This window comes from Bos indicus x Bos taurus, chromosome 5, assembly GCF_003369695.1.
Source record: "Bos indicus x Bos taurus breed Angus x Brahman F1 hybrid chromosome 5, Bos_hybrid_MaternalHap_v2.0, whole genome shotgun sequence".
NCBI lineage: Eukaryota > Metazoa > Chordata > Mammalia > Artiodactyla > Bovidae > Bos > Bos indicus x Bos taurus.
Window position 1 is genome coordinate 23,872,401 of NC_040080.1, and position 27,488 is coordinate 23,899,888.

At 44.0% G+C, this 27,488-nt stretch overlaps 1 protein-coding gene across 1 annotated transcript in view; it reads right to left on the minus strand.

Moving 5' to 3' along the window:
* Nucleotides 1-27,488, minus strand: part of GRIN2B (glutamate ionotropic receptor NMDA type subunit 2B) — a 493,530-nt gene that overhangs the window by 11,251 nt on the left and 454,791 nt on the right. Inside the window, exon 12 of the mRNA XM_027541389.1 lies at nucleotides 200-360. Within this exon, the coding sequence (XP_027397190.1) occupies nucleotides 200-360 (161 nt within the window). The remainder of the gene's footprint in view (nucleotides 1-199; nucleotides 361-27,488) is intronic.

Here is a 27,488-nt window from a genome sequence, read left to right on the forward strand (position 1 = left end):
TAAGTGAATCATACCAGTGGAATATCCATACACTGGTCTGAATTATACCATCAATTTAACCTGGAGACCCACAAAATGCAAATGCAGTCTTCTTTGCTTGAACTTGGTGTGGCAAACAAAGATGGTCCATCTTATTACATGGATGTTTAAGAAATGTGAGCAACACAGCAAAGATTCTGAGCTTGGAAGCAGTTCTTACCCTGTTTTCAGGGAGAGCAGTGCATCATCAACACCTCTCTGGTTGAACTTCCCCATGTAGGCATGCATTTCTGCATAGTTATTGCGAATATTCCTCTCTGTGCTGCCGTTGGGCACAGTGCCAAAGCGGAAAGGGGGTGAGAAGTCATTAGGTCTCTGGAACTAAAAAGAGAGTTAAAGAGAGACAGAGAAGATGAATGCTTCAGAAAATGTGGAGAGATATTCAGTTAACATTTGTGGATTTATCATGGAAGGGACCAATGAGAGTTCACCAAACATATTAGCCCTTGCTCAGGAGTAGCAATTGCTATCTGAAAGTGAACTTCAATTCAACTCAATTTAATCCATATTGTTGAGAGCTTTCTAACTGCCCACCCCTGACTTGAATCTGTCACTCTCGTCTGCCCCGTGTATGTACACTGCACAAAACCAGGGATGATGGGAATGAGCTATTAGCTTAACTGCAGTGGGCTGGTTGCCTTTATTTCTGAAAATTGTGTGAAATCTGCTTCCAGGCCCCATCATTGGACTATTAAGGCTCTAAGATGTAAGGCAAGCTACATCGCACTCCTGAAAATCACTTGTTGGGTAGCAAATATGTTTTGCTAAGAAATTCTGTCTTTACTTTCCTTGATGCTTTAAAAGCCCACATGTATCCTACATGAGTTGTAGGAGAAATTGTAAAAGCAAATGCAATTTTAATTATATTCCCTCTTGTGTTTAAGAACTGAGAGTGGATTGCCAGGGCATAGCATAATAAAGGGAAATCTCTTGAATTTTCACCCCTATGACATCAGCTTTGTTTCTGGCTATTGCCCTGCAGTGAGCAGTCTGTATATTGCTTCCTGAAAGCACAATTCATGCATTTGTATCTTCATGGCCTCAGAGAGTCTGTTCCCTCAGCATGATCTCACCTTTCTCCCTGGGCCAATTCATGTCCTTCACCTCATTCATGTAACTCAGAGCAATTTTTCAGGACACTTTCTATGAGCTCTTTCTTCCATCAAGTTTACCCAAGAGTGAGTCATCGGTACTTGGTGTTCTTGGTCTAGATCCTTGTAATTAATACTACAAATTCATTTACTTTCTAAATAAGCTGGCCAAGTTCTGAGAGCTGGTCTCTGAGGTAGTCAGGAAGCTCTAGATTGAGACACATATGGATTGAAGACCGGCTCTGAGTGTGTGTTAGTTGCTCAGTTGTGTCCAACTCTTTGCGATCTCATGGACTGTAGCCTGCCAGCCTTCTCTGTCCATGGGGTTTCCTAGGCAAAAATACTGGAGTGGGTTGCTAGTTCCTTCTCCAGGGGATCCTCCTGACCCAGGGATTGAATCCAGGTCTCCTGCATTGCAGGCAGATTCTTTACCATCTGAGCCACCAAGGCAAATAACAGGAGCTCTCTGTGCATCATTTCCTCATATATAATAAAAAGACAGTAATGTCTACTTTTCAAGATTGTTGTGTGTCTTAAATGATACAATGCATTGGAAGTACATGACACAGAATCTTGTACACAGTAAGTGCTCAATAAAGACTTCTTATATCAGTTTAAATTCATATCTACATTCTACATTCTCTAGTAAATTTCATACTCTCCAAGTTTCTCATTCTATTAGGACAGCAATGATCAGCTAGAGTATGACTGGAGTTCACAGTCATATATGCTATGCCCTGGTATAGGAAAGCCAATGTAGATATTTAAAGTCCACTTGGTTTCAATATTAAGTGAAGTGCAGTGAAAGTCACTGAGTCATGTCCAACTCTTTGCGACCCATGGACTGTAGCCTGCCAGGCTCCTCTGTCCATGAAATTTTCCAGACAAGAATACTGGAGTGGGTTGCCATTTCTAAGTGAAGATATCTTAAAAATCTTTGAAGGTACCTTTGAAAGTCTAACTTAGGAGTACTCTGAAGTTCTGGAGCTGTCTGGGCTTACAACCATTCTCCTTTATCCTTCCCTTGACGTGAGACACTTACAGCTTCTCAGAATATGGGGATTTCATGGGCCACTAAATATCACAGCACCAGTAACCATAAATGCCATCTTCATTGCTTAGAGTTGGCCGTAGTTAGAAGTAAGGTTATGCAGTGGGGTTAGGTAATCTGAGATGCATCAAAAGATCACTACTTTCTGACTTACCACAATGCTTTTTGCCATTAAGAGTTTTTGTTTAATTACTTTTAAGGGGTTGTGATTTTTAAGAAAATAAAGATACTACAAAAGAGTCAAAGAATTTTAGAGTTGTATGAACCACTCAAGGTTAACTAGTCTAAACCTTTAATTTTACAAACGAAGACAGAGGCCCAAGGAGGACGAGTTATCTGCTCAATGTCATACCACAGCAGTGATGGCTAACATTATCAGAAATCAACTGGCTTAATTAATAGTACTTCTCATGGTTCCCAGCAGATAACAAGTTTAAAGTAAATACGAATATGCTTTATTGGAAGAGACAGAATGCTATGCATAGAACTGCCAGTTGTAACACTTCAGATATTTGAAAGACAGTGTCCCCCAGTCAAAAGTAGAGTATTCATAGATACCATGGCAGGCAGCAATATAACCAAATGTGCTCTCTTTAATCAGTAATTTCCCATTTTGTTAGGACAGTGAGAACTGATGCTTACAATGACTGAGATACTCTAGGGTCTAAGGTATTTTCTGAAACATCAATGAAAGTTGAAATTGTGTCCAGTACAATGTTGGTATAAATTTTTACATTCTAGTTTTTTGAAAATCAGTAGTCAATGTAAGATAGATATAATAATTATTTTCAAATTAAAAGTATTTTTATTGAAGTAGAGTTGATTTACAGTGTTGTGTTAACTTCTGCTTTGCGACAAGGTGATTCAGTTATATATGCATGCTAAGTCACTTCAGTTGTGTCCGACTGTTTGCAACCCTATGGACTATAGCCCACCAGGATCTTCTGTCCATGGGATTCTCCAGGCAAGAATACTGGAGTGGGTTGCCATGTCCTAATCCAGAGGTTCTTACCAACTCAGGGATTAAACCTATGTCTCATGTCTCCTGCACTGGCAGGCAGGTTCTTTACCACCAGTACAACTTGGGAAGCCCATTCATTATATATATATATATCTATCTATATATCTATCTATATATATATATCTCATTTTCACTATGGTTTATCACAGGATATTGAATGTAGTACCCTGTGCTATACAGTAGGGACTTATTTTTCTATTATTGTACATATAACAGTTTTCATTTGCTAATCCCAAACACTTAATTCTTCCCTTCCCCACCAAGCCTTTCCCCTTGGGAACCACAAATCTGCTCTCTATAGATATGACAATTTTTGATTAACCAAATCAAATGGAATGTGATATCCAGAAGGCCTCATGTCTTGATAAAGCTAGATTATGGAAATTTTCTGTGCTACTCTTTATTAACTTTGATTTCTAAATTATCTTTAGACCTCTAGATGCTGTTTTATATCTTTGAATACTTAAAAACTAAAGAAACAATGGAGAAACTGGAATATCCAAGATGATTTCGAAAAAGGAGGACAAAGTTGAAGGACTCATACTACCTGACTTTGAGACTTACAAAGCTGTAGCCATCATGACAGTGGGACATTAACACAGAGAGAGTAAAGAGATCATGAGAACAGAGTGCCCTCAACAGATCATCACATATGGTACAAAGGCGATTCAGTAAAGATACAACAGTCTTTAACCAGTGGTATTGGAACTCTATGTGTAAAAAAAAGAACTTCATTCCACATCTCACAAGATATATGGAAATTAAGACTAAGTGGATCAATGTACCTAAATACAAGTCCTAAAACTATAATATGTCCAGGAGAAAATATAAGAGAAAGGCTTTGTCATCTTGAGTTAGACAAAGATTTCTTAGATATGACACCAAAAGTATAATCCATCATCAAAAGCAAGTAAGTTGGGCTTTGTTAAAATGAAGAACTCTTTGAAAGGCACCGTTAAGATCATGGAAAGACAAGACACCGGCGAGATAAAAATCTCTGAAAACAGTTTAAAACTATTAAAGAACTAAAGGATTATATAACAACACAGCAAGACTGTGGTTACAGCATCTTCTGTAAGAAAATAGTCAGAAATAGCCAACACAAGAAGAATGGGAGGCACAGGCCTATGGAAAGCATTGGTCTCGAAGGCAGACAATTTGGATTTCAATTCCAGTTCTTTGACCAACTGTATGAACATGGGCTAGTTCTTTAACTTCATGGAGCCCCATTTTCCTGGAAGTATTGTTTTTAATTACTATTATGATAATATCTAGGATCACTTAACACAGTATCTGGCACATGGTAAATTCTCAAAACTATTAACTGCTTCCATGAGGGTGAAGTTCTCATACCTAAAACTGTCCCATGTTAGATTATGTCCCCTAAGATGGAAAACTCCTGTTTCCTGATTTGTTCCTTAAATTTGGCCAGTCTGGGGACCAAACGGGTGAGTGTATCACCCCAGAATCAGCCAGAGCAGAAGAAGTAAGCCAGCCTTTTCCTCTGAAAAATTCTTGTCCCAGATTGGTGAAGTTTAAATAAAACCTATATTTTTAAAACACTGTCACTGGAACTTGAATTTCACTAAAATTAATGGCCATGGAGAACTTTATTTTTAGCAAGGAAGAAGGAAAAGGAAGGATCTTCCAAATATCACCTTGATGTTTCCAATAAATGCCCAATAATAAAACTTACTCCAAGCTGTGAGGTGTTCTATGGCACTTGTTTTACCCGAACGGCAGTCAGTGCTCCTTGGGGTTTGGGGAAGGAGTAAAACTTAGTACTGTCCAGAACCAGGGGTCTTAAAATCCATGGAACAGGGAGGACTCTGAGAAAATTTTTTTTTTAAAAAATTAAAGACCCCAATACACCAAGGAGACCAGCATGAATTTTATATAGTTATTCCTTATTAGTCACCTTTGGCTATTACAGAGCTTTCTTGAACTTGGAATGTTTCTCTACATTATAAAAACATGTGCTTAGTTGCTCAGTTGTATCCAACTCTTTGTGATCCTATGAACTGTAGCCCGCCAGGCTCTTAGTCCATGGAATTCTCCTGGCAAGAATACTGGAGTGGGTTGCCATTTCCTCCACCAGGGGATCTTCTTGACCCAGGGATCGAACTCGGGTCTCCTGTGTCTCCTGCATTGCAGGTAGATTCTTTATTTGCTGAATCATCAGGGGAGCCCCATAAAAACAGAGAGAGGAGAACAAAAACACAGAAATGAAGAAACTTTGGGGATCAGTCTCATTTCACAGATGAGAAAACTGAGGCTCTGAAGAAAGCGAGGAGTTGTTCCAGGCCACGGAGTGAAATAGGAGGACCAGCTTATAGGGCTTGACCCTTGAGCTGAGTCCTCCGACCACGGCTCAAACACCAGCCGCCAGGTCCTACCTTTGCTCACCAGCAAGGAACTCTATGCATGTGTATGTGGGGCCACCTGGCGAGGGCACCCTTCCCTTCCTGGCATATCAGATGCCAACTCCCTCTCAGGGTTCAACCCAGGGCGTCCAGCCATAACTGTAAGCAGGCTCTCACCCAAGGGCAGAATGTTAAGAGACCTGTAATCTCACTTGATCTTCCTGGAGAGCTGCTGGGAATCAGAATTCAGCCATCTGAGAGGCTCAGATGACCATCTCAGCCCCCACATTAATGACCTCAAAGTGAGTGAGTCTTGGCTATCAGGGAGGGGAAAGGTGTGGAGGCAAGGACAAGGCTCCACCCCAACCCAGAGATGAGGGGACTTGGGGGCCCTGGAGTGGTACTGGCTAATGCCTTCCATTAGACAGGCCCTTCTGCAGCCTTCAGAGAGAAAGGGAAAAGGCAAGATGTCAAGGAAGTGGCATCATCAACTCAATAGACATGAGTTTGAGCAAACCCCAGGAGATAGTGAAGTTGAAGGAAGCCTGGTGTGTTGCAGTCCCTGGGGTCGCGAAGAGTTGGGCATGACTGAGCGACTGAACAATAACAAGGGAGTGGAGATCTGGTCCATTTTGCTTGTTTATTAAATACATAAACTGATTTTACTATGTATACGGCATTATTAATTTGTTCATAGCAGCTACTAATACTCAACACCTATATATGTGCTGAGAATAACTCTCTTAACTCTTTTAATGATAACAGTTTAAATGCCTCCATTTATTTGATAAATATATATTCTGAGCATCTAATAGTGTACAGCCTGTATTTATGAGGATGCAAAGATGAAAACATCAGACTCTTGTTTTCAGGAAGTTTACATACCAGAGGGGGATGTAAACATTCATTCAGTTTTTCATCCCTTTACCTTTTCATTCATTCATTATTTCATTCTTATAGACATTCAGCAGGTATTTACAGTATCTATCACCATATTCTGGGTGCTGGGGATGCAATGTGACAGGAGAGGAAGAACCTGCCTTCAAGGAGTTCATACTGTAAACAAAGGGGACAGATAATAAACCTTTTTTTTTTTGTAGTGGACTGGGGACTGTGCTGGTGGCCCAGTGGTTAAGAATCTGCCTGCCAATGCAGGGGACACAGGTTTGACTCCTGTCTTAGAAGATCTCACATGCCCCAGGGCAGCTAGGCCCTTGCTCTGTAACTACTGAAGCCCAAATGCCCTACAGCCAGTGCTCTGCAACAAGAGACACCACCGCAAGGTGAGTAGCACCTGCTCACTGCAACTTGAGAAAGCCTGCATGAAGCAATGTAGACCCAGTACAGCCAAAAATAAAATAAACTATAATGCATAGTTGACCAATACACAGCCACAGATTCTTTTCCAGTCCTTGTATAAGAGATGAGGCCTACACGCTATGAACTTAATTCTGATCTGGGCTTGTGACTAGCTTGACCAACAGAATGTGCAGAAAGAACACTCTGGGACTTCTGAGGCTTGGTCATAAGAAGCCTTGTGGTTTCCACCTGGGCCTCTGTATGAAGTCAACAGCCCCATGGGCTCCATGCCAGAGCTGTGATGTGTAGGCACTTCTGTCTCCAGGCTTGGCTGAACACAATCTTCCAAACACTCCAGTCGGGGCACCAGGCAACCTTGCCCGCATATCTGACCCACAAGTTGGAGAAATACAATGAAATGGCTCTTGCTTAAGCCACCAAGTGCTAGGGTAGACTGCTGTGCCGCCATAGATCACGAGCCCACAGGTGATCTCAAGTAGTGAAAACCAGGTTCTGGGAAGACATTGACGCAGCTTGGATACAAGACACAGGGTGACTGACTGGCAGGAAAACGAGTTTAGCCCAGCTGGCCTGAGAAGGCCTGTCTGAGAAGGTGGCATCTGAACAAAGCCCTGGATGAGAGGAGGAACTCGGCATGTGAAGATCAGGGGAAAGCGCAGCAAGTCCAGGGAACAGCAAACACCAAGGCCAGACAAGGAGACAAGCCTGGTGTGGCTGGTGGGCCAGGAGCCACGTGCGGGGCATCACGGAATCATGTGCCAGTGACAGAGGAGCCCAGAGCAAAGGGCGCTGTCCTGAACAGGCCTACAAAGGCTGAAGGCCCTGGGCTAAGAGATGAAGGGAGAGTCTTCTAGCAGGGCAAGAGGAGCCGAAGGGTTTCTAGACAGACAGCAGTCGGATTTAGACACAGGGCCCTGAGAAAGGCTGGGCATTTGTCATTCAGTTCAGTCACTCAGTCATGTCCGACTCTTTGCAACCCCATGAATTGCAGCACGCCAGGCCTCCCTGTCCATCACTAACTCCCGGAGTTCACTCAAACTCAGGTCCATCGAGTCGGTGATGCCATCCATCCATCTCATCCTCTGTCGTCCCCTTCTTCTGCCCCCAATCCCTCTCAGAGTCTTTTCCAATAAGTCAACTCTTCGCATGAGGTGGCCAAAGTATTGGAGTTTCAGCTTCAACATCAGTCCTTCCAATGAACACCCAGGACTGATCTCCTTTAGGATGGATTGGTTGGATCTCCTTGCAGTCCAAGGGACTCTCAAGAGTCTTCTCCAACACCACAGTTCAAAAGCATCAATTCTTCGGCGCTCAGCTTTCTTCACAGTCCAACTCTCACATCCATACATGACTACTGGAAAAACCATAGCCTTGACTAGATGGACCTTTGTTGGCAAAGTAATGTCTCTGTTTTGTAATATGTTATCCAGGTTGGTCATAACTTTCCTTCCAAGGAGTAAGTGTCTTTTAATTTCATGGCTGCAATCACCATCTGCAGTGATTTTGGAGCTCCCAAAGATAAAGTCTGACACTGCTTCCACTGTTTCTCCATCTACTTCCCATGAAGTGATTGGACCACATGCCATGGTCTTTGTTTTCTGAATGTTGAGCTTTAAGCCAATCTTTTCACTCTCCTCTTTCACTTTCATCAAGAGGTTCTTTAGTTCCTCTTCACTTTCTGCCATAAGGGTGGTGTCATCTGCATATCTGAGCTTATTGATATTTCTCCCGGCAATCTTGATTCCAGCTTGTGCTTCTTCCAGCCCAGTGTTTCTCATGATGTACTCTGCATATAAGTTAAATAAGTAGGGTGATAATAATCAGCCTTGATGTACTCCTTTTCCTATTTGGAACCACTCTGTTGTTCCATGTCCAGTTCTAACTGTTGCTTCCTGACCTGCATATAGGTTTCTCAAGAGGTAGGTCAGGGGGTCTGGTATTCCCATCTCTTTCAGAATTTTCCACAGTTTATTGTGATCCACACAGTCAAAGGCTTTGGCATAGTCAATAAAGCAGAAATAGATGTTTTTCTGGAACTCTCTTGCTTTTTCTATGATCCAGTGGATGTTGGCAATTTGATGTGTGGTTCCTCTGCCTTTTCTAAAACCAGCTGGAACATCTGGAAGTTCACGGTTCATTTATTGCTGAAGCCTGGCTTGGAGAATTTTGAGCATTAATTTGCTATTGTGTGAGATGAGTGCAATTGTGTGGTAGTTTGAGCATTCTTTGGCATTGCCTTTCTTTAGGATTGGAATGAAAACGGACCTTTTCCACTGGCCTTTTCCATGTGGCCACTGCTGAGTTACCTCTCATTTGTCATTACTGGAGGCTAATAGATATGGCCGTGGTAAACGGAAGGCATTGGGGCTAAAGAGGGAGGCGGTGCCTGGGTCCCAGTGGGAAGTGAATTCTGCACAAAGTCCATGCTCTAAGGGAAAAGAAACAGTAGAACCCCTGGAGTCAAACTGCCTGTGTTCAAACTCCAGCTCTGTCTCTTGATAGCTGTGTGACTTGGAGCACCTTACTTAACTTCTCTGTGCCCCAGTTTCCATATTTGTACAGTGGGGCTAATAATGCTACCTACCTCATTAGGCTTCTTACCATTCAACAGATTAATCTGGGCAACATGTTGGCATAGTGCCTGGCACAAGTTAAACACACTAGATTAGCTATTATAACTGTCATCATCATCATTATCAGAAGCAACCAGAGAATTCTGGCCGAGTGTCAACACTGGGTTTTTGTGCTGGAAAGGGCCCTGAGGCATGCAGGGATAAAGGAGAGTGACAGGAGCCGAGAAGGAGATGCACTGGGATGAGGGTCTGGGTGCCAGGGAAAACAAGGAGAGCAGGAACATTGTAGATAATTCCCTACCACCCAAGACTGTGAAAGATACCACGTGCACAGCTAGATAAAATCAGGACCACAGGGTGTACACCAGTGCCGCAACCTGGCTTCCTGGACGGCTCTTGAAGGAGGCTGGATTTAAGCTGGAGGAGTGGGTTGGGTTTGGAAGGGTGGAGGTGGGGCATGAATGTCCCTTCCCATTAGAAGAACCCTCCACTATAAGACACTTGCTCCTTGGAAGTAAGGCTAGGACAAACCTAGACAGTGTAGTAAAAAGCAGAGACACCACTTTGCCAACAAAGATCTGTATAGTTAAAGCTATGGTTTTTCCAGTAGCTATCTATGGATGTGAGAGTTGGACCATAAAGAAGGCTGAGTGCTGAAGAATTGATGCTTTTGAATTGTGGTGCTAGAATCCTGAGAGTCCCTTGGATAGCAAGGAGATCAAACCAGTCAATCCTAAAGGAAATCAACCCTGATTATTCACTGGAAGGGCCGATGGTGAAGCTGAAGCTCCATTACTTACTCTGGCCACCTGATGCGAAGAGCCAACTCATTGGGAAAGACCCTGATGTTGGGAAAGATTGAGGGCAGGAGGAGAAAGGGGTGACAGAGGATGAGATGGTTGGATGGCATCACCGACTTAATGGACATGAGTTTGAGCCAAGTTGGAGAGAGAGTGAAGGACAGGGAAGCCTGGCATGCTGCAGTTCATGGGGTTGCAAAGTGTCAGATGCGACTGAGCGACTCAACAGCCACTGTAAGACACTCCTCGTCCAGCTCTGTTCCCACAGTGAGAGGGGAAACAGGTCCTCACAGGGAAGTTTTGAGGCCATGATGCCAGGAAAACAGAAAACACAAACCCTTCTACATGCTGATGGCATCCAGGCTTTTGTGCTGACCACTAGACACAGTCCAATGAGCTTCCTTAGCATTAGATCCTGGGAATGACAGCAGGCAAATCAAAGGAGGAGGTGGCAGTAAGTCCCTTCAGGGGTAGCTGGGGACCCTGAAAGATGGCTTTTCTCCTTCAGTCAGAGTCCCATCAGCATATGCAAATTAGGACAAACCAGCACTGTGACCTTGCAGAGATGGATATTGTAACGTCCTGTTTGCAGAGTCCATCCACGTGAGACACAGAATCTGGGGGCTTTTGTCTGCAAAGCTTGACAATCCCATGCATAAATATTCATCCCAGCACTCCTGCTTTAACATTTGAATCACAAAAAGAATCAATGCCCAGATGCAGCTCAGCTCAGCTGTCTGAGGCACCCAGGAGAAAAGGTGGGAAGGTTTAGGCAGCAAGGGTGGCATTTGGTGATGTGCTAATGAAGAGGAGGTGGCAGAACGGCAGAATTTGGTGGGGAGCACATTACCTACCCAAGTCCCATCCCATCATCGCTGTTATTAGCATCAGTACCCTCTTTTTTCACAGGACTGTTTTATCATTGACTTCCTTTATTTTGACGTACAGTTCTACGAATTTTGTTATTCTAGTTATTCGTTCATTTTATCAATATACAGTCTGTGGAATTGCTAAGAGTCAGACACAACCGAGAGACTAACACCACCATCACCGTACATAAAATGAGGGCTTCCCAGGTGGCTTAGCCAGTAAAGAATCCGTCTGCAATGTAGGAGACAAGGGTTCGATCCTTGGGTCGGGAAGATCCCCTGAAGAAGGAAATGGCAACTCACTCCAGTATTCTTGCCTGGGAGATCCCACGGACAGAGGAGCCTGGAGGGCTACAGCTCACAGGGTCACAAAGAGTCGGACATGACTGAAGCGCCTGAGCCCACACGTGTACATAAAATGGACTCTTTTTTGTTATCGATCTGTCTTTTAATCCATTATTGATAGTTTGGTTTTGCTTTGGGATCCAATCTGAGAATCTTTTGCTTTTAGTACAAGAATTTGCGCTACTTTTATTTATTCATAGGAAAAAACGTATCTGGCACTCATTTAATCTTCTTAGAGCTGTCCCTCTGTTCTAACAATAAAATTTACCATTTTAAATATTTCTAAATGTACGGGTCTGTGGCATTAAATACATTCATACTGTTGTGCACCATCACCACCATCCATCTCCAGAAATCTTTCATTTTCCTCAACTGAGACGCTGTACCTATTAAACAATAACTCCCCATTCATTCAATGAATTTTAATCACGCATTGAATCTTTTTAAAATTTTATTTATTTTTAGCTGTGCTGAGCCTTTGTTGCTGCTCGGGCTTTTCTCTAGTTGAAGTGAGTGGAGGCTACTCTCTAGTTGCACAATGGGCTTCTCGTTGTGGTGGCTTCTCCTGTTGAGGGGCATGAGCTCTAGGGTGCTCGGGCTTCAGTAGTTGAGACACGAGGGCTCAGTGGTTGCAGCTCCCAAGCTCTACAGCATAGGCTCAGGAATTGTGGCATACGGGCTTAGTTGCTCTGAGGCATGTGGAATCTTCCCAGACCAGGGATCAAACCCATGTCTCCTTTACTGTTAGGTGGATCCTTACTACTGAGCCACCAGGGAAGCCCTGACCATGTACAGAATCTTGTAACCAGCAGCAGGACAGGACACAGAACAAGTCCATCACCTCCAAGAACTCCTGTATGTTCTTTGTCTAGAGTTGTTCTCCCTCCACCTTTAACCTCTGGCGAGCGCTGCTCTGTCCTCTGTCCCCACAGTTTTGTCTTTTCCAGAATGTCTGTCCTATGAACGAAATCACACAGCATGTAACCTATTGAGACGGGCTTTTCACTTCTCATAATGCCCCTGAGATTCATTCATGCTGCTGCTTGTATCTGAAGGTCATTCCTATTTATTGCTGAGTAGAATTCCACTGTGTGGGTACATTGGTTTGTTTATCCATTCACCCATCAAGGACATTTCAGTTACTTTCAGTTTGGGATAATCATGAATGGAGCATGGATGTACAAGCTTTTGTATGAAAATAAATTTTCACTGAAGGTAAATACCTGGGAGTGGGAGCTGGTCATGAGTCACCCTCCTGTCTGGGACCTCCTCCCTCAAGTGTACCTCTTTTTGCATCTCTTCTCTCTCTTGACCTTTCCATTTTTCCCATGAATTATAAAGTAAATTAGCTCAGTTGGTAATGAATCTGCCTGCAGTGAAAGAGACCTGGGTTCGATCCCTGGGTCAGGAAGATTCCCTGGAGAAGGAAATGGCAGCCCACTCCAGTTATTCTTGCCTGGAAAATTCCATGGACAGAGGAGCCTGAGGGCTACAGTCCATGGGGTCACAAGAGTCAGATACAACTTAGTAACTAAACCACCATGTAAAGTAGGTACATCCACTATTATTATCTTATTATTCTGCCTGATTCTTATTCCTTCCATAATATTATCCTACAGCTTATCTAGGATGATGTAGTTGTGTGTGTATGTGTGACTTCAGACTCTAAGCAACACCCGAAGGTGGCAGGGAATGGCTGGAGAAAGTGGTTCCTGTTCTCTTCCGTGGTGATCGGTGACCCTTTGTTTGCCCAAAGAAGAAGAAGGTGAGATGACAACACAGACCAGACTCCTTGCAGGTCTGACTTTCACTGTTTGATGATCCATCAGTGCTCGGGAAGATGCGGAAAGGAGGCACAATGTGCTTAGCCGGAAAAGGCAGTGTAATGATGGAACAGTAAGCCAGAACATGGGTCATGGGCTCAGAAGATCTTAATTCAAAACTGAGTTCCACCCTCTATTAACTAAGCGACTTCATAAACAAACCACTTAGCTCTGAAACTGAATATCGACAGTGTTCTAAGAGTAGAAATAATGAACAGCATCTCATTAGAGATCCTCCACTTCAAACCTGGGGCCCAGGGTAGCCACCCAGGGCCTGCCATGGAACAAGCTGGCTGTGGATATATAGTGACAGATTAGAAAGGCAGGCTGTTCATGAGAATTAGAATCTGATGGAAGGGGGAGGAAAAAAATTTGGTTTTCTATTTCATTCTATGTTATTCATTGGAGAGAATATTGTTAAAATTCATTTGGAACAGGTGACTGATTAACAATTACTGTGACAACAATAACACAGAATGTAGTTAGAAGATACAGGTATATCATCAAATTGCCCAAATCAACTCAGTTCTCTTGCTGGGTACCTGGAGAAATAGATTCCATTTTGCTACTGTCACAAACAGAGTTAGCATTCAGGAAGAACCTAACACCTTAGTCTTTTTGTTCTTTTTTTCTCTTGCTATTAATATTAGTCCTATGCTTGTCTACAGTGGCAAACACATCTAAATTTGCACGTGAAGAAACCTCACTTATACAATGGAATATTATTCAACCATTAAAAAGAAGGAAATAATGCCATCTGCAGCAACATGGAAGGACCTAGAGATTTCAAACTGAGTGAAGCAGGGCAGCAGAGAAGGAGCAATATTGGATGACACCCTTTATTTATGGAATCTAAAAAGAAATGATACAAGTCAACTTACAAAACAGAAAGATATAGACTTAGAGAATGAACTTAATGTTGCCAGTACACACTGCTGTATTTTAAATGGATTACCAACAAGGCCCTACTGTATAGAGCACGGGGAACTCTGCTTAATGTTATGATGCAGTCTGGACAGGACTGGGATTTGGGGGAGAATGGATACATGTATGTGCATGGCTGAGTGCCTTCACTGTTCACCTAAAACTGTCACAACATTGTTAATCAGATATACCATAGCACAAAATAAAAAGTTAAAAAAGAAACCTGCCCTTGGCTCTAAGAAGCCTGGTAAGTAGTCTTCACAACTCTGGATGCTGTGCCTCTGGGGAAGGCAGCCCTTACCTCTCTGAGCTCAACATGGAGCTGGGGCTCCATGACAGGCTGCAGAGGGCAGAGCGTGATGGAGGACACAATACTGGCTCACCTTCTGTCACTACCCTCCTGCTATGGCCAAAACAAGAGCTTGTAGAAAAGAAAATCATTGGATTCCTAGAAAGGAGTTAATGACCAGTTTTTTTTTTTTTTTTTTCTCATTGTAAAACAGTCACTTCTTTTGTATTTTGCAAAATTTGCATCTAGAAGCCTTAATAAATATTTCCTAAAATATGTCATAAGAGTAAACAGTAGCATTCTAGTTCATGTTAGCTCGCTGAGGTCTGGTCCTTGAGCTGGTAGAGCAGAACAGGTGGGCTGATTCCTGTATTCACTTTACCACATCATAGTGTACCCTGAGGTCTTAGGTGTCTGGCCATAAAGTATCAGCATCAACACACATTTCATGGGAAACATCCATACATAAGTCGCTGAGCTCTGAAATGAGAATCTGAAATGAAATGGGACAGTAGATACAATTCCTACATTATAGTTCAACTGGAAATAAAACTGTTAAGACAATACAGACACAGCTAACACATCCATGTTAATGCATACACGATTTACATATAGTAACTCACTAATCTTCCCATCAACCCTACGTGCTCAGTCATGTATGACACTTTGCTGGCCCCATGCCAGGCTCCTCTGCCCATGGAATTTTCTAGGCAAGAATACTGGAGTGTGTTGCCATTTTCTACTTCAAGAGACCTTCCCAACCCAGGGATCAAACCAGTGTCTCTTGCATCTCCTGCATTGGCAGATAAATTCTCCTTACCACTAGTGCCACCTGAGAAGCCTTCAACCCTGTGAGGAAGGTATTATTATCACCAGGTAACAGCCCTGGAAACTGATGCCCAGAGAGGTAAGTAACTTGAATAAGATCACCTAGCTAGAAACTAGTACAGCAAGGGTTCCAGTCCAGGGTCCTCACCCTTAACTGCAAAACACATCACAGAATTCTAGATACACAGAGTAGGTGCTCAGCAAACATGTAGAGTAGAAAAATCCAATGACTAAGGAATATACCAAGTTCCAAGTGGGACAAAAGGAAAGTAATGGCTCTGCAGGTTTAGAGGAGCAGAGATCATTGCGATACTCCAGGGAGGAAGCAGCAATGCAGCAACCCCTACAGATGGGCCAAGGTTTATACAGGCAGACATGCAGTGAAGACACTCAAGACAAGAGCAAAGACGCAGAGGGACCCAGGCTCGGTGTCTCAAGGAAAGTTGGAAAGAAAGTTTGTACATGCGAATGTGGACCACGGCGCTGGTGTCCAGGCAGGAGCCCTGCGCAGAGCACGGGGCATGGTCAGGCTGGTGAAGGATGCAGCATTAGGTATCATTATGCAGCTAAATCAACAGCTTGAAGAACATTAGAGGTCTGGGCTGGAATGTTCACTGGGGGTCTGTCCAATTTCCAGGAGACAATAATGGGAGGAATATATGGAGAAGACACCTAAGTAGAGGCCTCGAAAGAATCTAAGTTGGCCTCCATATTGAGAAGGAGGAAAGAGAGGATGTGGCAGAGGGGCTCAGCCCCATCCTCCACTCCCATGGCTCTCCTCGCCGGCCCCGAGAGGCTACCCTGGCCTCCTGGAAGTTCCTAGAACACACCAGGCAACCTCCCACCTTAGCCTGCTCTGCTGTCCACCCAGAAGTCCCACACACCCAATGCTCCCTCACTAACTTCAGGTCAGAGACCTTCCTTGACCACCTGACTTCAAACTGCAGTTCCTCTGTCAACACTCTCTCCCTTCTCTGTTTTACTTGTCTCTGCAGCAGTGAACACCTTTTAAGATAGTATATGTATGCATGCTAAGTCGCTCAGTCGTGTCTGACTCTTTGCGACCCTATGGACTGTAGCCCACCAGGCACCTCTGTCCATAAGATAGTATATAATTGTCTTTTTCTTTCATTTTCTGCCCCCTCCCCTTTAGAATACAAGCCATATGAAGGACAAGATTTTTTTCTGTTTTGATCACTGCTGTGATCTGCTGTGACATGGAACAACGGACTGGTTCCAAATAGGAAAAGAAGTACATCAAGGCTGTATATTGTCACCATGCTTACTTAACTTATATGCAGAGTATATCCTGAGAAATGCTGGGCTGGAGGAAGCATAAGCTGGAATCAAGATTGCCAGGAGAAATATCAATAACCTCAGATATGCAGATGACACCACCCTTATGGCAGAAAGCAAAGAAGAACTAAAGAGCCTCTTGATGAATGTGAAAGAGGAAAGTGAAAAAGTTGGTTTAAAGCCCAACATTCAGAAAACAAAGATCATGGCATCCGGTCCCATCACTTCATGGCAGATAGATGGAGAAACAGTGGAAACAGTGGCAGACTTTATTTTTTTGAGCTCCAAAATCACGGCAGATGGTGACTGCAGCCATGAAATAAAAAGACTCCTTGGAAGGAAAGTTATGACCAACCTAGACAGCATATTAAAAAGCAGAGACGTTACTTTGCCAGCAAAGGTCCATCTAGTCAAGGCTATGATTTTTCCAGTAGTCATGTATGGATGTGAGAGTTGGACTATAAAGAAAGCTGAGAGCTGAAGAATTGATGCTTTTGATCTGTGGTGTTGAAGAAGACTCTTGAGAGTCTCCTGGACTGCAAGGAGATCCAACCAGTCCATCCTAAAGGAAATCAGTCCTGAATGTTCATTGGAAGGACTGATGTTAAAGCTGAAACTCCAATACTTTGGCCACCTGATGCAAAGAGCTGACCCATTTGAAAAGACCCTGATGCTGGGAAAGATCGAAGGTAAGAGAAGGGGATGACAGAGGATGAGATGGTTGAATGGAATCACTGACTCAATGGACATGAGTTTGAGTAAACTCCAGGAGTTGGTGATGGACAGGGAGACCTGGTGTGCTGCAGTCCATGGGGTCGCAAAAGAGTCGGACATGACTGAGTGACTGAACTTACTGAACTGTGATCTGCTCTGTAACTGCTGTGTCACCAAATGGTGCTTAAAACAGAACTTGAGACTTAGTGGCTCTCCATATGAATGATTGAAGGACTAAATGAGTGAATGAATTAAATAGCACAAATAAAGCTATTTATTATATTTTTTAAAAATCCCTCAAAATGTCCTCCTTACTGGTGAATGTATTACCGAGCAACACAGTTGAGACTGACTGATGCTCAGAGCTGGTGCTCTTCTGGTATCCCTGGTGAATAAGGAGTTAATATGTCCTCACAGCAGTGGAGGACATCTTTCTTGGCCCAGTCTCCGTTTTCCCTTCAAAAAATACATCTGAGCTGTGATCCCAGGAGAGCTTGTCAAATTAGGACTTGACAATGCGTGTGGATATTTCTTTGGCAGCAAAAATGTGACAGAGCTGGAGATGATTCTGATAACACAGGGATGAAGGAAACAGAGGCAGAAGGGCTGAGGCATTTGAGTTTCACCCTGAAGCCATCCTGTGCCTGACAGGTGGTCTTGGTGGTGTTTCTTCAACCTCCCCTTAGGTGAGACCATTACAAAGAGGTGTGACAGCCTCTGTCCACTTATGCCGACCCCCCAGACAGATCTGTGAGATGGCAGTCACTGTGCAGGTATTCTTATGAAAGTTGTGGGTGCTGGCAAAGAGACACAGACTTTAAAGAAGATGTTAAGTAAACAGTACAGACGGATTCACCGTGGAGAGCTCCAGCAGCTCATCCACAGTTTGGGGGAGACTGCTTGCTCAGGGTTACTATCAGGATTTCCATATGCTAGGATGCCCTGGGAATTTAGGGGCATGCCAGCTATTAGCATGACAACCTGAGGTTCCTATCACAGTGAAAACAGCTTTAGAGTCACAAAGTTGGGGACGGCCAAGTTGAGGTCTGTGCCGGGGCAGGGCTGGGAATCCTGGGAGAGGCATGGCAGGGAGACAGACACACCTCTGCTCTCCTGGCCATTGATCAGCTCAGTCAATTCCAGACTGAGAAATGGAAACCCCAGCACATGCTCACACACTCACACTGTGCCTAGTGTACACAGAGCAGAACTCTTTGCTCTGATCAATGGAGTAGACCTCCCCAGCAGGGGACACTCCAGACTGCAGAGTGTCAGTGCTGGGAGGGGGCTCAGTGACCCCACAGTGCCCACTGTATCCCCTTCTGGGTTCACTAGGGACCGACACGGGTGTGAACTTCAATACGTCCTTCAGTAAAGGGACATATCTAATCTTGATATGGCATTTCCCAGGACACATTCTGCCATGAATTTTTTTTTTTTTTTTTAAGAATACCCATTATGTCTCCCAGGACACTTGTGGGCTGTGAAACAAAGTTTGAGAAATGCCGATTGAATGATGCCCTAGTTGTACAGAGTGGGAAGCAGAGGCCTGGGCAGTCTGACCTATCCAGGGCCACAGGGCCATCCCCAGTTCCTCTCCCCTCCATCCCCTCCCTCATCTGGTCACCACATGTGTTAAGCAGCAACTCAGCACCAGAAGCTGCATGAGCCTCAGTGATGAGTGAGACAGAGGATTCTACGCCTGGGGGTAATGAGGATCCAGTGTGATTGCCTCATCCTTGATGGGCCTCCAGTTACAAGGTGGACATCACTATTTTATGGTGACTGCTGTGCTCGTGCTTGGTTGCTCAGTTGTGTCCGACTCTTTGAGACCCCATGACTGTAGCCTTCCAAGCTCTGTCCATGGGGATTCTCTAGGCAAGAATACTGGAGTGGGTTGCCATGCCCTCCTCCAGGGGATCTTCCCAACCCAGGGATCAAACCCATGTCTCTCACATTGCAGGTGGATTCTTTATCATCTGAACCACAAGGAAAGCAGTAAAAGATCAATAACCACATCAAGAGAGGAATGGATTTGATTTTTCCACTTGACAGGGTTAAGCCAAAAGCTCATTCACTTTCAATGTTTTTGCTGAGAATCAGTCTAACTTATGGTAATTCACACTCCTCTTAAGGGTTACCTTTGTCAGACATGCTCGGTGAGCACCACCATGCCTCCAGCTACTGGATGTAGACAGGGCATAGGAAAGTAGACCCGAAAGGTGAAAAATGGTTTAACAGATTGTGTTTAATGTGTATTTATGCCAGAAAAATCTTTGAGACTGGCTTCACTTTTAATAATTCCTTCATATAAGCTGGGTTTAATCATAATTTATCTCTTTTCCTCCTAAAAGTGGCAAGTGGCATTGCTATAGTTATTTCGCCTGCAATGTAGGAGACCCTGGTTCAATTCTTGGGTCAGGAAGATCCCCTGGAGAAGGGATAGGCTAACCACTCCAGTATTCTTGGGCTTCTCTGGAGGCTCAGACAGTAAAGAATCTGCCTACAATGTGGGAGAACTGGGTTTGATTCCTAGGTTGGGAAGATCTCCTGGAGCAGGGCATGGCAACCCACTCCAGTATTCTTGTCTGGAGACTCCCCATGGACAGAGGAGCCTGGTGGGCTACAGGCCATGGGGTTGCAAAGTCGGACACGATTGAATGACTAAGCACAGCACACCTCTTGTTACATCAGTGATGGGAAAGCAGAAAGCACTTACATGGGTACACAGAGAGCCTGCCGTACCCTGCTCACATATAAGATGAGGAGCAATCAGGGACTTTGGACAAAATCAAATATTTTGCCAAATAAATCTTTCCAAGTCAAATAAATCCTGAAATCACTTTGTAAGTTAAGATCTGGTGAGCTACAATAGTGGTATTATTCAGTATTCTTCTTATACACATATTTGATTTAGATGATTTGACAGTAGAAATCACAGGATGAGCAAATTCTGACTACAAATATCCAATATTTCTCTACATTACCCTCTCTTCCTCACCATTAGTGATTAAACTATCCTCCACTGTTCCTCACATCTGAATGGCTAATAAAGAAAAGGAAGTATTGGTTTACTCTATGAACACTATGAATTATGTAACTATCTTCTCACTCATTTCATTCATTGATTAAATAATTCATTAACTCATCCTTCAACAAATATTTGAGGATATGTATTTGCCAGATTCTATTACAGTTACTGTGAGTATATCAGTAAATAAGGACAAAAATTCCTGCCTTCGTGGAGGTTATAGTCTAGTAGAGAGAGACAAGTATACATCGTGAATATGGTAAAAATAGGTGGTGCTAGTGGTAAAGGACCCGCCTGCCAATGCAGGAAATGCAAGAGCTGTGGGTTCAATCTCTGCATCAGGAAGAACCCCTGGAGTCAGAAATGGCTACCCACTCCAGTATTCTTGCCTGGAAATCCCATGGACAGAGGAGCCTGGCAGGCTATAGTCTATAGAGTTGCAAAGAGTCAGACACAACTAGTGACATGGCATGCAAACACAAAACACTCATAAAGCAGATAGGACTTAAGAGATGAGCCAGGAGAGTGCCAACACTGGCATGACATTTGCATTTGCTGCCTGCTGCTTGCTACCTGAAGGAAGAAGGACTGGTTGTCACGCCATATAACATAATTTCCACTAATGGGAAAAAAAGAGAAAAACAGACAGGGAGGGAAAAACCTGTTTTAGAACCTCTTCCAGATTTTATGTGGCTGCTTAACTGAGGACCTGCCCTACAGGATGTCCTGGGCTTAGACTGTCTTTTAGGGACATATAATAAGTCACCATTGCCTGGAAACTCTTGTCTCTATTAATGTACTTTCCTGTAAGAGCCTTCCTCCTTGAGTCTTGGTCTGGTGTGAATTTTCAGAAGAACAACTTCAAGTTTGCATTAGATAAGAAACATTAAAATTTATTTTTCCACTTAAAACCCAAGGTGTGTCTCATCTCAGGCTTGGAGAGAGACTTTTTATAGAATAAAGCAAACGAGAGAGAATTACTGGCAGGGTAGCTTGCTTATGAACTGCAATATATATTTGGGAGAACAATCTAGATGAATTTCATGTCACATTCCTATTTTGAAGACCCTTATCTGGGTGTACATAATTAGAGGTAAATGTGTGCACTAATTGGTTTATTGTCTCAGCCGCCTAGTAGGAATTTATGCAAGCTTCCTTATCAAGCTCCTTGACCATTCTTTAAAGATACCAGCCCACTGGGTCCTTTCAATGGTTCTAAGTGCATGTGTCATGTTCCCTTTGTCAATGGTTTACAGAGAACCTAGCCTACTTTAAAACTAGTCTATACAAATGGCACCCCACTCCAGTGTTCTTGCCTGGAGAATCCCAGGGACGGGGGAGCCTGGTGGGCTGCCGTCTTTGGGGTCGCACAGAGTCGGACACGACTGAAGTGACTTAGCAGTAGCAGCAGCATACATTTCAAATCAGGAGCTAATTAACAGAATGGAAGAAAAGTCTCTGTGTGTGTGTGTTAAGTCACTCAGTCGTGTCTGAGTCTTTGTGACCCCGTAGACTGTAGCTCACCAGGCTCTTCTGTCCATGGGACCCTCCAGGCAAGAATACTGGAGTGGGTTGCCATGCCCTTCTCCAGGGATTTTCCTGAACCAAGGATCGAACCCCAGTCTCCCACAGAGCAGACAGATTCTTTACCGTATGAGCCACCAGTTTCTACTCAATGCCAAAGCAAACTGTAAAGAAAGACATTTCTCTTTATGAAAAGACAGATGGGCCTTCTGGTGAAAGGGAAGACATGAGTGCTTGAGTGGGGAGTGTGGGGGTCACTTATTAAGCACACAGAGAAAGGTCCCATTTTCTTTAATTACTTAGATGATGGAATGGAAAACTTGCTCCTTAAATCTGCTATGACACTAAATTGGATTGGATGGCTGGCCATTTGGAAATAGAATTAAACACCAAAGTAGTAAGTCTGGCATGAGGAAAGAAGATATTAAGAAGATACAGTTCAATTAGAGAGTGTACAAAGGAACTCTCACAGGATGTAAAATCACACTGTCCCAGAGCAAGAAGGGGCAGGAACTGGCTTTGTCAAAGCATGGTCAGGAAGTATCATGGAGACCTAGTGGACCACAAGCTACATGAGCTGACAACATAGTGCTGCTATTTAAATAGGGAGCCTATAATGGGAAGCTAAAGCGAAATGTGGCCGGTGGGAAGGACCTGGTCAGGCCCTGTGATGGGTCAGTGGGAGAGCTTTTGATGACTGCTTTCTTCTTTAACTCACAAGTGAAATTTGAGAAGGTTCAGAAAACCATTAAAGGTGAGGGGAGCAAGTCTTGCCGTGAAAAGTTAAAAGACTGGGTTTATTTAAGGAAATTCCTCTGTTCCTGAACTTGACCTAATATTGTGAGAGTGTGTTCTAGTCACCTAACTATGAAACTGGTGTAAGCACAACCTATCACTCGTAGGGTTCCATGAAATTTGGGGATAAACTTGTACTAAAATCATCTTTGCTGTTTAACCAGAAATTTAAATTTAAGTAGGTGCCCTGTTTGTATTTGCTAAGTCTGGCAACCCTACTCACACGGTAATTAGTAGCCATCCAATAAATACCTGTTGCTGCTAAGTCACTTCAGTCGTGTCAGACTCTGTGAGACCCCATAGACGGCACCTCACCGGCTCCCCCGTCCCTGGGACTCTCCAGGCAAGAACACTGGAGTGGGTTGCCATTTCCTTCTCCAATGCATGAAAGTGAAAAGTGAAAGGGAAGTCACTTAGTCGTGCCTGACTCTTAGCGACCCCATGGACTGCAGCCCACCAGGCTCCTCCGTCCCTGGGATTTTCTAGGCAAGAGCACTGGAGTGGGTTGCCATTGCTAGGATGCTGCTGCTGCTGCTGCTGCTAAGTCGCTTCAGTCCTGTCCAATGATAGGATAGACGGGGACAAATGTGTGGTTGGACTCTGAATTCAGGAATGACAGGTAGGTGACAGAGAGCGTGTTTGCACTAAGCTGTTCTGCTTTTCCCACGCCGTGTTTCAGGCAGTGTTTTTTGGTATATATTTAGGGTCTATCTGCTGAATGAATGGGAGAAGGCAATGGATTTTCTTGCCTGGAAGTACTCTTCCAAGCAAGTACTCTTGCCTGGAAAATCCCATGGATGGAGGAGCCTCGTAGGCTTCAGTCCATGGGGTCGCTGTGAGTCGGACACGACTGAACGGCTTTACTTTCACTTTTCACTTTCATGCATTGGAGAAGGAAATGGCAACCCACTCCAGTGTTCTTGCCTGGAGAATCCCAGGGATGGGGGAGCCCAGTGGGCTGCCTTCTATGGGGTTGCACAGAGTTGGACACAATTGAAGCAACTTAGCAGCAGCAGCAGCAGCAGCTGAATGAATAATTGAGGAGTAGCCATGAAGACTGAAAGTCAATGAAACAGACTGTTTGTGGCAGATTCATTTTGATATTTGGCAAAACTAATACAATTATGTAAAGTTTAAAAATAAAATAAAATTAAAAAAAAAGTCATCCAAATTATATTAAAAAAAAAGAAACAGACTGTTTAGAGAACACCATCACATTAGGTTTGCATCACAGAGATACGCGAGATAAGGTGCACTAACACAGCGTGTGTTCAGTGTGACGTGGACAGAAGATACCCTAAGTGGTGCAGAAAGTGGGAAGAGAGCTCCCTGGCTTAGCAGCTGAGATTAGGAGCTTCAGGGAAGGAAACCACTGGGTCTCAGGTTCTCCCAAACCCACATCAAACTTGATTTTCTGGTAACCTTTTAAATGGCAAGGAGTGATTGGAGAGCATCAGTCTTTCCTTTATTAGAAGACAAACAATGATAGAGTGGCCACCATTTAGGACAATAAGAACATAATTTCTGTTGCTAAACTAGTCAAAATGTGTACTAACGATAAAAGTAGGAGTGTAATACATGCTCTGTTTTTATCAGTAATTCGCAGTGCAGCTAAAGCCCTTTTCCACTTCTTTAATAAGACACCTTAAAGTAGAAGCAGTTAGGTTTACTTTTTCTGGGAATCTGGAAGGACAGACCCCTCCTGGGCAATAATAAATATGGACCATGAAGGCAGGGAAGGCATAAAGAGGAAACCAGGTGTGTAATCTGTCCAATAAAACATTTGTGGTAGGGACCACTTGCCCAAGGAAGTGATATTTGAAGTCATTGTTTTCTATCACAGTGGTGGGTGAACGACACAGACTTAGAAATGCCCGCTGAGGGACCTCCCTGGTGGTCCAGTGACTGAGAATCCACCTTGCACCGCAGGGTTCGATCCTTGGTTGGTAGGGGACTAAGATCCAGTGACTGAGAATCCACCTTGCACTGCAGGGTTCGATCCTTGGTTGGTAGGGGACTAAGATCCCACATGCCGTGGGGCAACAAAGCCCATGTGCCACAACTACAGAGAAGCTCATGTGCCGCAATGAAGACCCAGCACACCAAAAAGTGAAAAGAAACATCCACTGAGCTCTTACTCTGCACCTAGGAAAGGATGTTCCGTGCTTACTCTCAAAATTCCCACAGGATGGCTGCAAAGAGGTATCCAGTGCCTGCTTCCCATGGCAGAGACCCTCCTTCCAGGCATCTCTGGATCCAGAGCTGTTTTCAGGGGGTCTAAGTATTGCAGGGTGGCACCTCAATCCTGCTCTGCATACCTTTCCAGCCCTGACATAGTACAGGTCCTCCCCACTCCCCTATTTCTGAATCTCACTGAAATCAAGTGCAGGGAGAGTCGAGGGAGGACGATGGGGTGGTCTATCATGCATCGAGAGCAGTTTGTCTATGGCTTTCCGGGCACGTTAATCATCTACTGGAAACAGCACAGGTTTTGTAAGACGGATTTTGGCAAACCCTGAATCTGCCTGAACATTTACTGAGGGATTAGGACACACTCTTCTAAGCATTTCATGATATTGTAAGTACACAGTACTATACATCTTTAATCAACACACAACTATAGTGTAGGTAATATTTTTATTCCCATTTTGTAATTAGGAAACTGAGGCCTCAGAGGGCTTAGTAAGTTGGCCATATCATGTACTTTCCAGGGTATATATGCAGCATGCTCTGTCATGTCTGACTCTCTTCCATCACATGGATTGTAGCTCGCCAGGCTCCTCTGTCCATGGGGATTCTCCAGCCAAGAATACTGGAGTGGGTTGCTATTTCCTCCTCCAAGGGATCTTTCCAATCCAGGGATTGAACCCGCATCTCCTGCATTGGCAGGCAGATCCTGTACCAGTGAGTCACCTGTGAAGCCATACTTTTCAGCAGCTGAGTCTCTGTTTTCCCTTCTGGAAAGCAGAGTTAGCATCTGCCTAAAAGGTCTGGGAGGAGGAGTAAAAGAGAACAAGAATGCAGAGTGTCTAGCCCAGGAAGGCCACCCCTGGGCATAGATGACTGGCCCACTCTGAGACTGTAAGTCCAGATTTTGGTTTCCACAGGAACTGCGTGGACAACAGCCACGGTTGCTCACATGGCAATGGAGCACACGACACAAAATTGGTTTATTTTTGGCTTTTGAAATGCAATTTTTAATAGGCAGCCTCCAACCTATGAACACATTGTCCTCAATAGTTCATTTATAAGTCAGCTGTTCGGAAACAGAAATACATTTCCCCAGAGAAAGAAGACTGTAAATGCTTAGCTCATTAAGGGCAATTTAATCCATAAGAGAGCAGAACTTTAGTGTTAATATTATTAGCTTCTGTTCTGGGAACACTCATTCACTTAACACCCTTCTGTGATGTACCAGGCACTAGCCCAGGAGCTGAACAGAGTTATTTTATTGAGAGCATGTCTGTTGCCTCAAGGAGCTTACAGTGTGATGAAGGAAATGGTCATCTGATCAGCGGTTCTAATGGAGGGTGACAGAGGTGGTTTCTGACTGTGGTCAGAGGACAGGGGCAGGATATCTGGGGTGGGGGAAGGGTAGGAAATGGTGATGAAGCCCTGGAGGAAGGGGAAGGGGTTTCCCTTGCTTGGGGTCAGGGCTGGCCCTCACACTTCCCTTTCTGTGATCAGACTCCACTTTCTAAGCCCTGTTGCTTTTCTAAGCTCCCTTCCAGGCATCCCAAAGTCCCTATTTTCCTGTATGATCCATGTCTGTAAGACCAAAAGTCCATTTTTTTTTCAGTCCAAAGGATTTAGGTATCAAAGGGGAGATGATCTAAAAAACAAGTGCCATTCTTATATGTGGAATCTAAAAAGAAATGATACAAATGAACTTACTTATAAAACAGAAGAAATAGACTCAGACTTTGAGAAGGAGCTTATGGTTGCTGGGGAGAGGAGATGCTAGTTAGGGAGTTTGGGATGGACATGTACACATTATACACACACGTACACTCTGCTATATTTAAGATGGATAACCAATAAGCACCTATTGTATAGCACAGAGCTGTTGTTGTTCAGTCATTCGGTCCTGTCCAACTCTTTGCGACCCCATGGACTGCAGCACACCAGGCTTCCCTGTCCTTCACTATCTCCTGGAGTTTGCTCAAACTCATGTCCATTGAGTTGGTGATGCCATCCAGCTATCTCATCCTGTGTCACTTCTTCTCCTCCTGTCTTCACTCTTTCCCAGCATCAGGGTCTTTTAATGTTTTGTGGCAGCCCAGATGGGAGGGGCGGAGAAGGCAATGGCACCCCACTCCAGTACTCTTGCCTGGAAAATTCCATGGATGGAGGAGCCTGGTGGGCTGCAGTCCATGGGGTCTCAAAGAGTCGGACATGACTGAGCTACTTTACTTTCACTTTTCACTTTCATGCACTGGAGAAGGAAATGGCAACCCACTCCAGTGTTCTTGCCTGGAGAATCCCAGGGACAGAGGAGCCTGGTAGGAGGCCATGTATGGGGTCGCATAGAGTTGGACAAGACTGAAGCGACTTAGCAGCAGCAGCAGCAGCAGCAGCAGATGGGAGGGGAATTTGGGGGAGAATGGATACATGCATATGTATGACTGAGTCCCTTCACTGTTCACCTGAAACTGTCACAACACTGTTAGTTAATCGACTCTACCCCATACAAAATAAAAAACTTAAAAAAAATTGTCACTAACTTGTGATTAAACTATTACTCAATGTCCCTAAGATCTCTTCATTTGAAGAAGCAGATAGTTTAAATTTT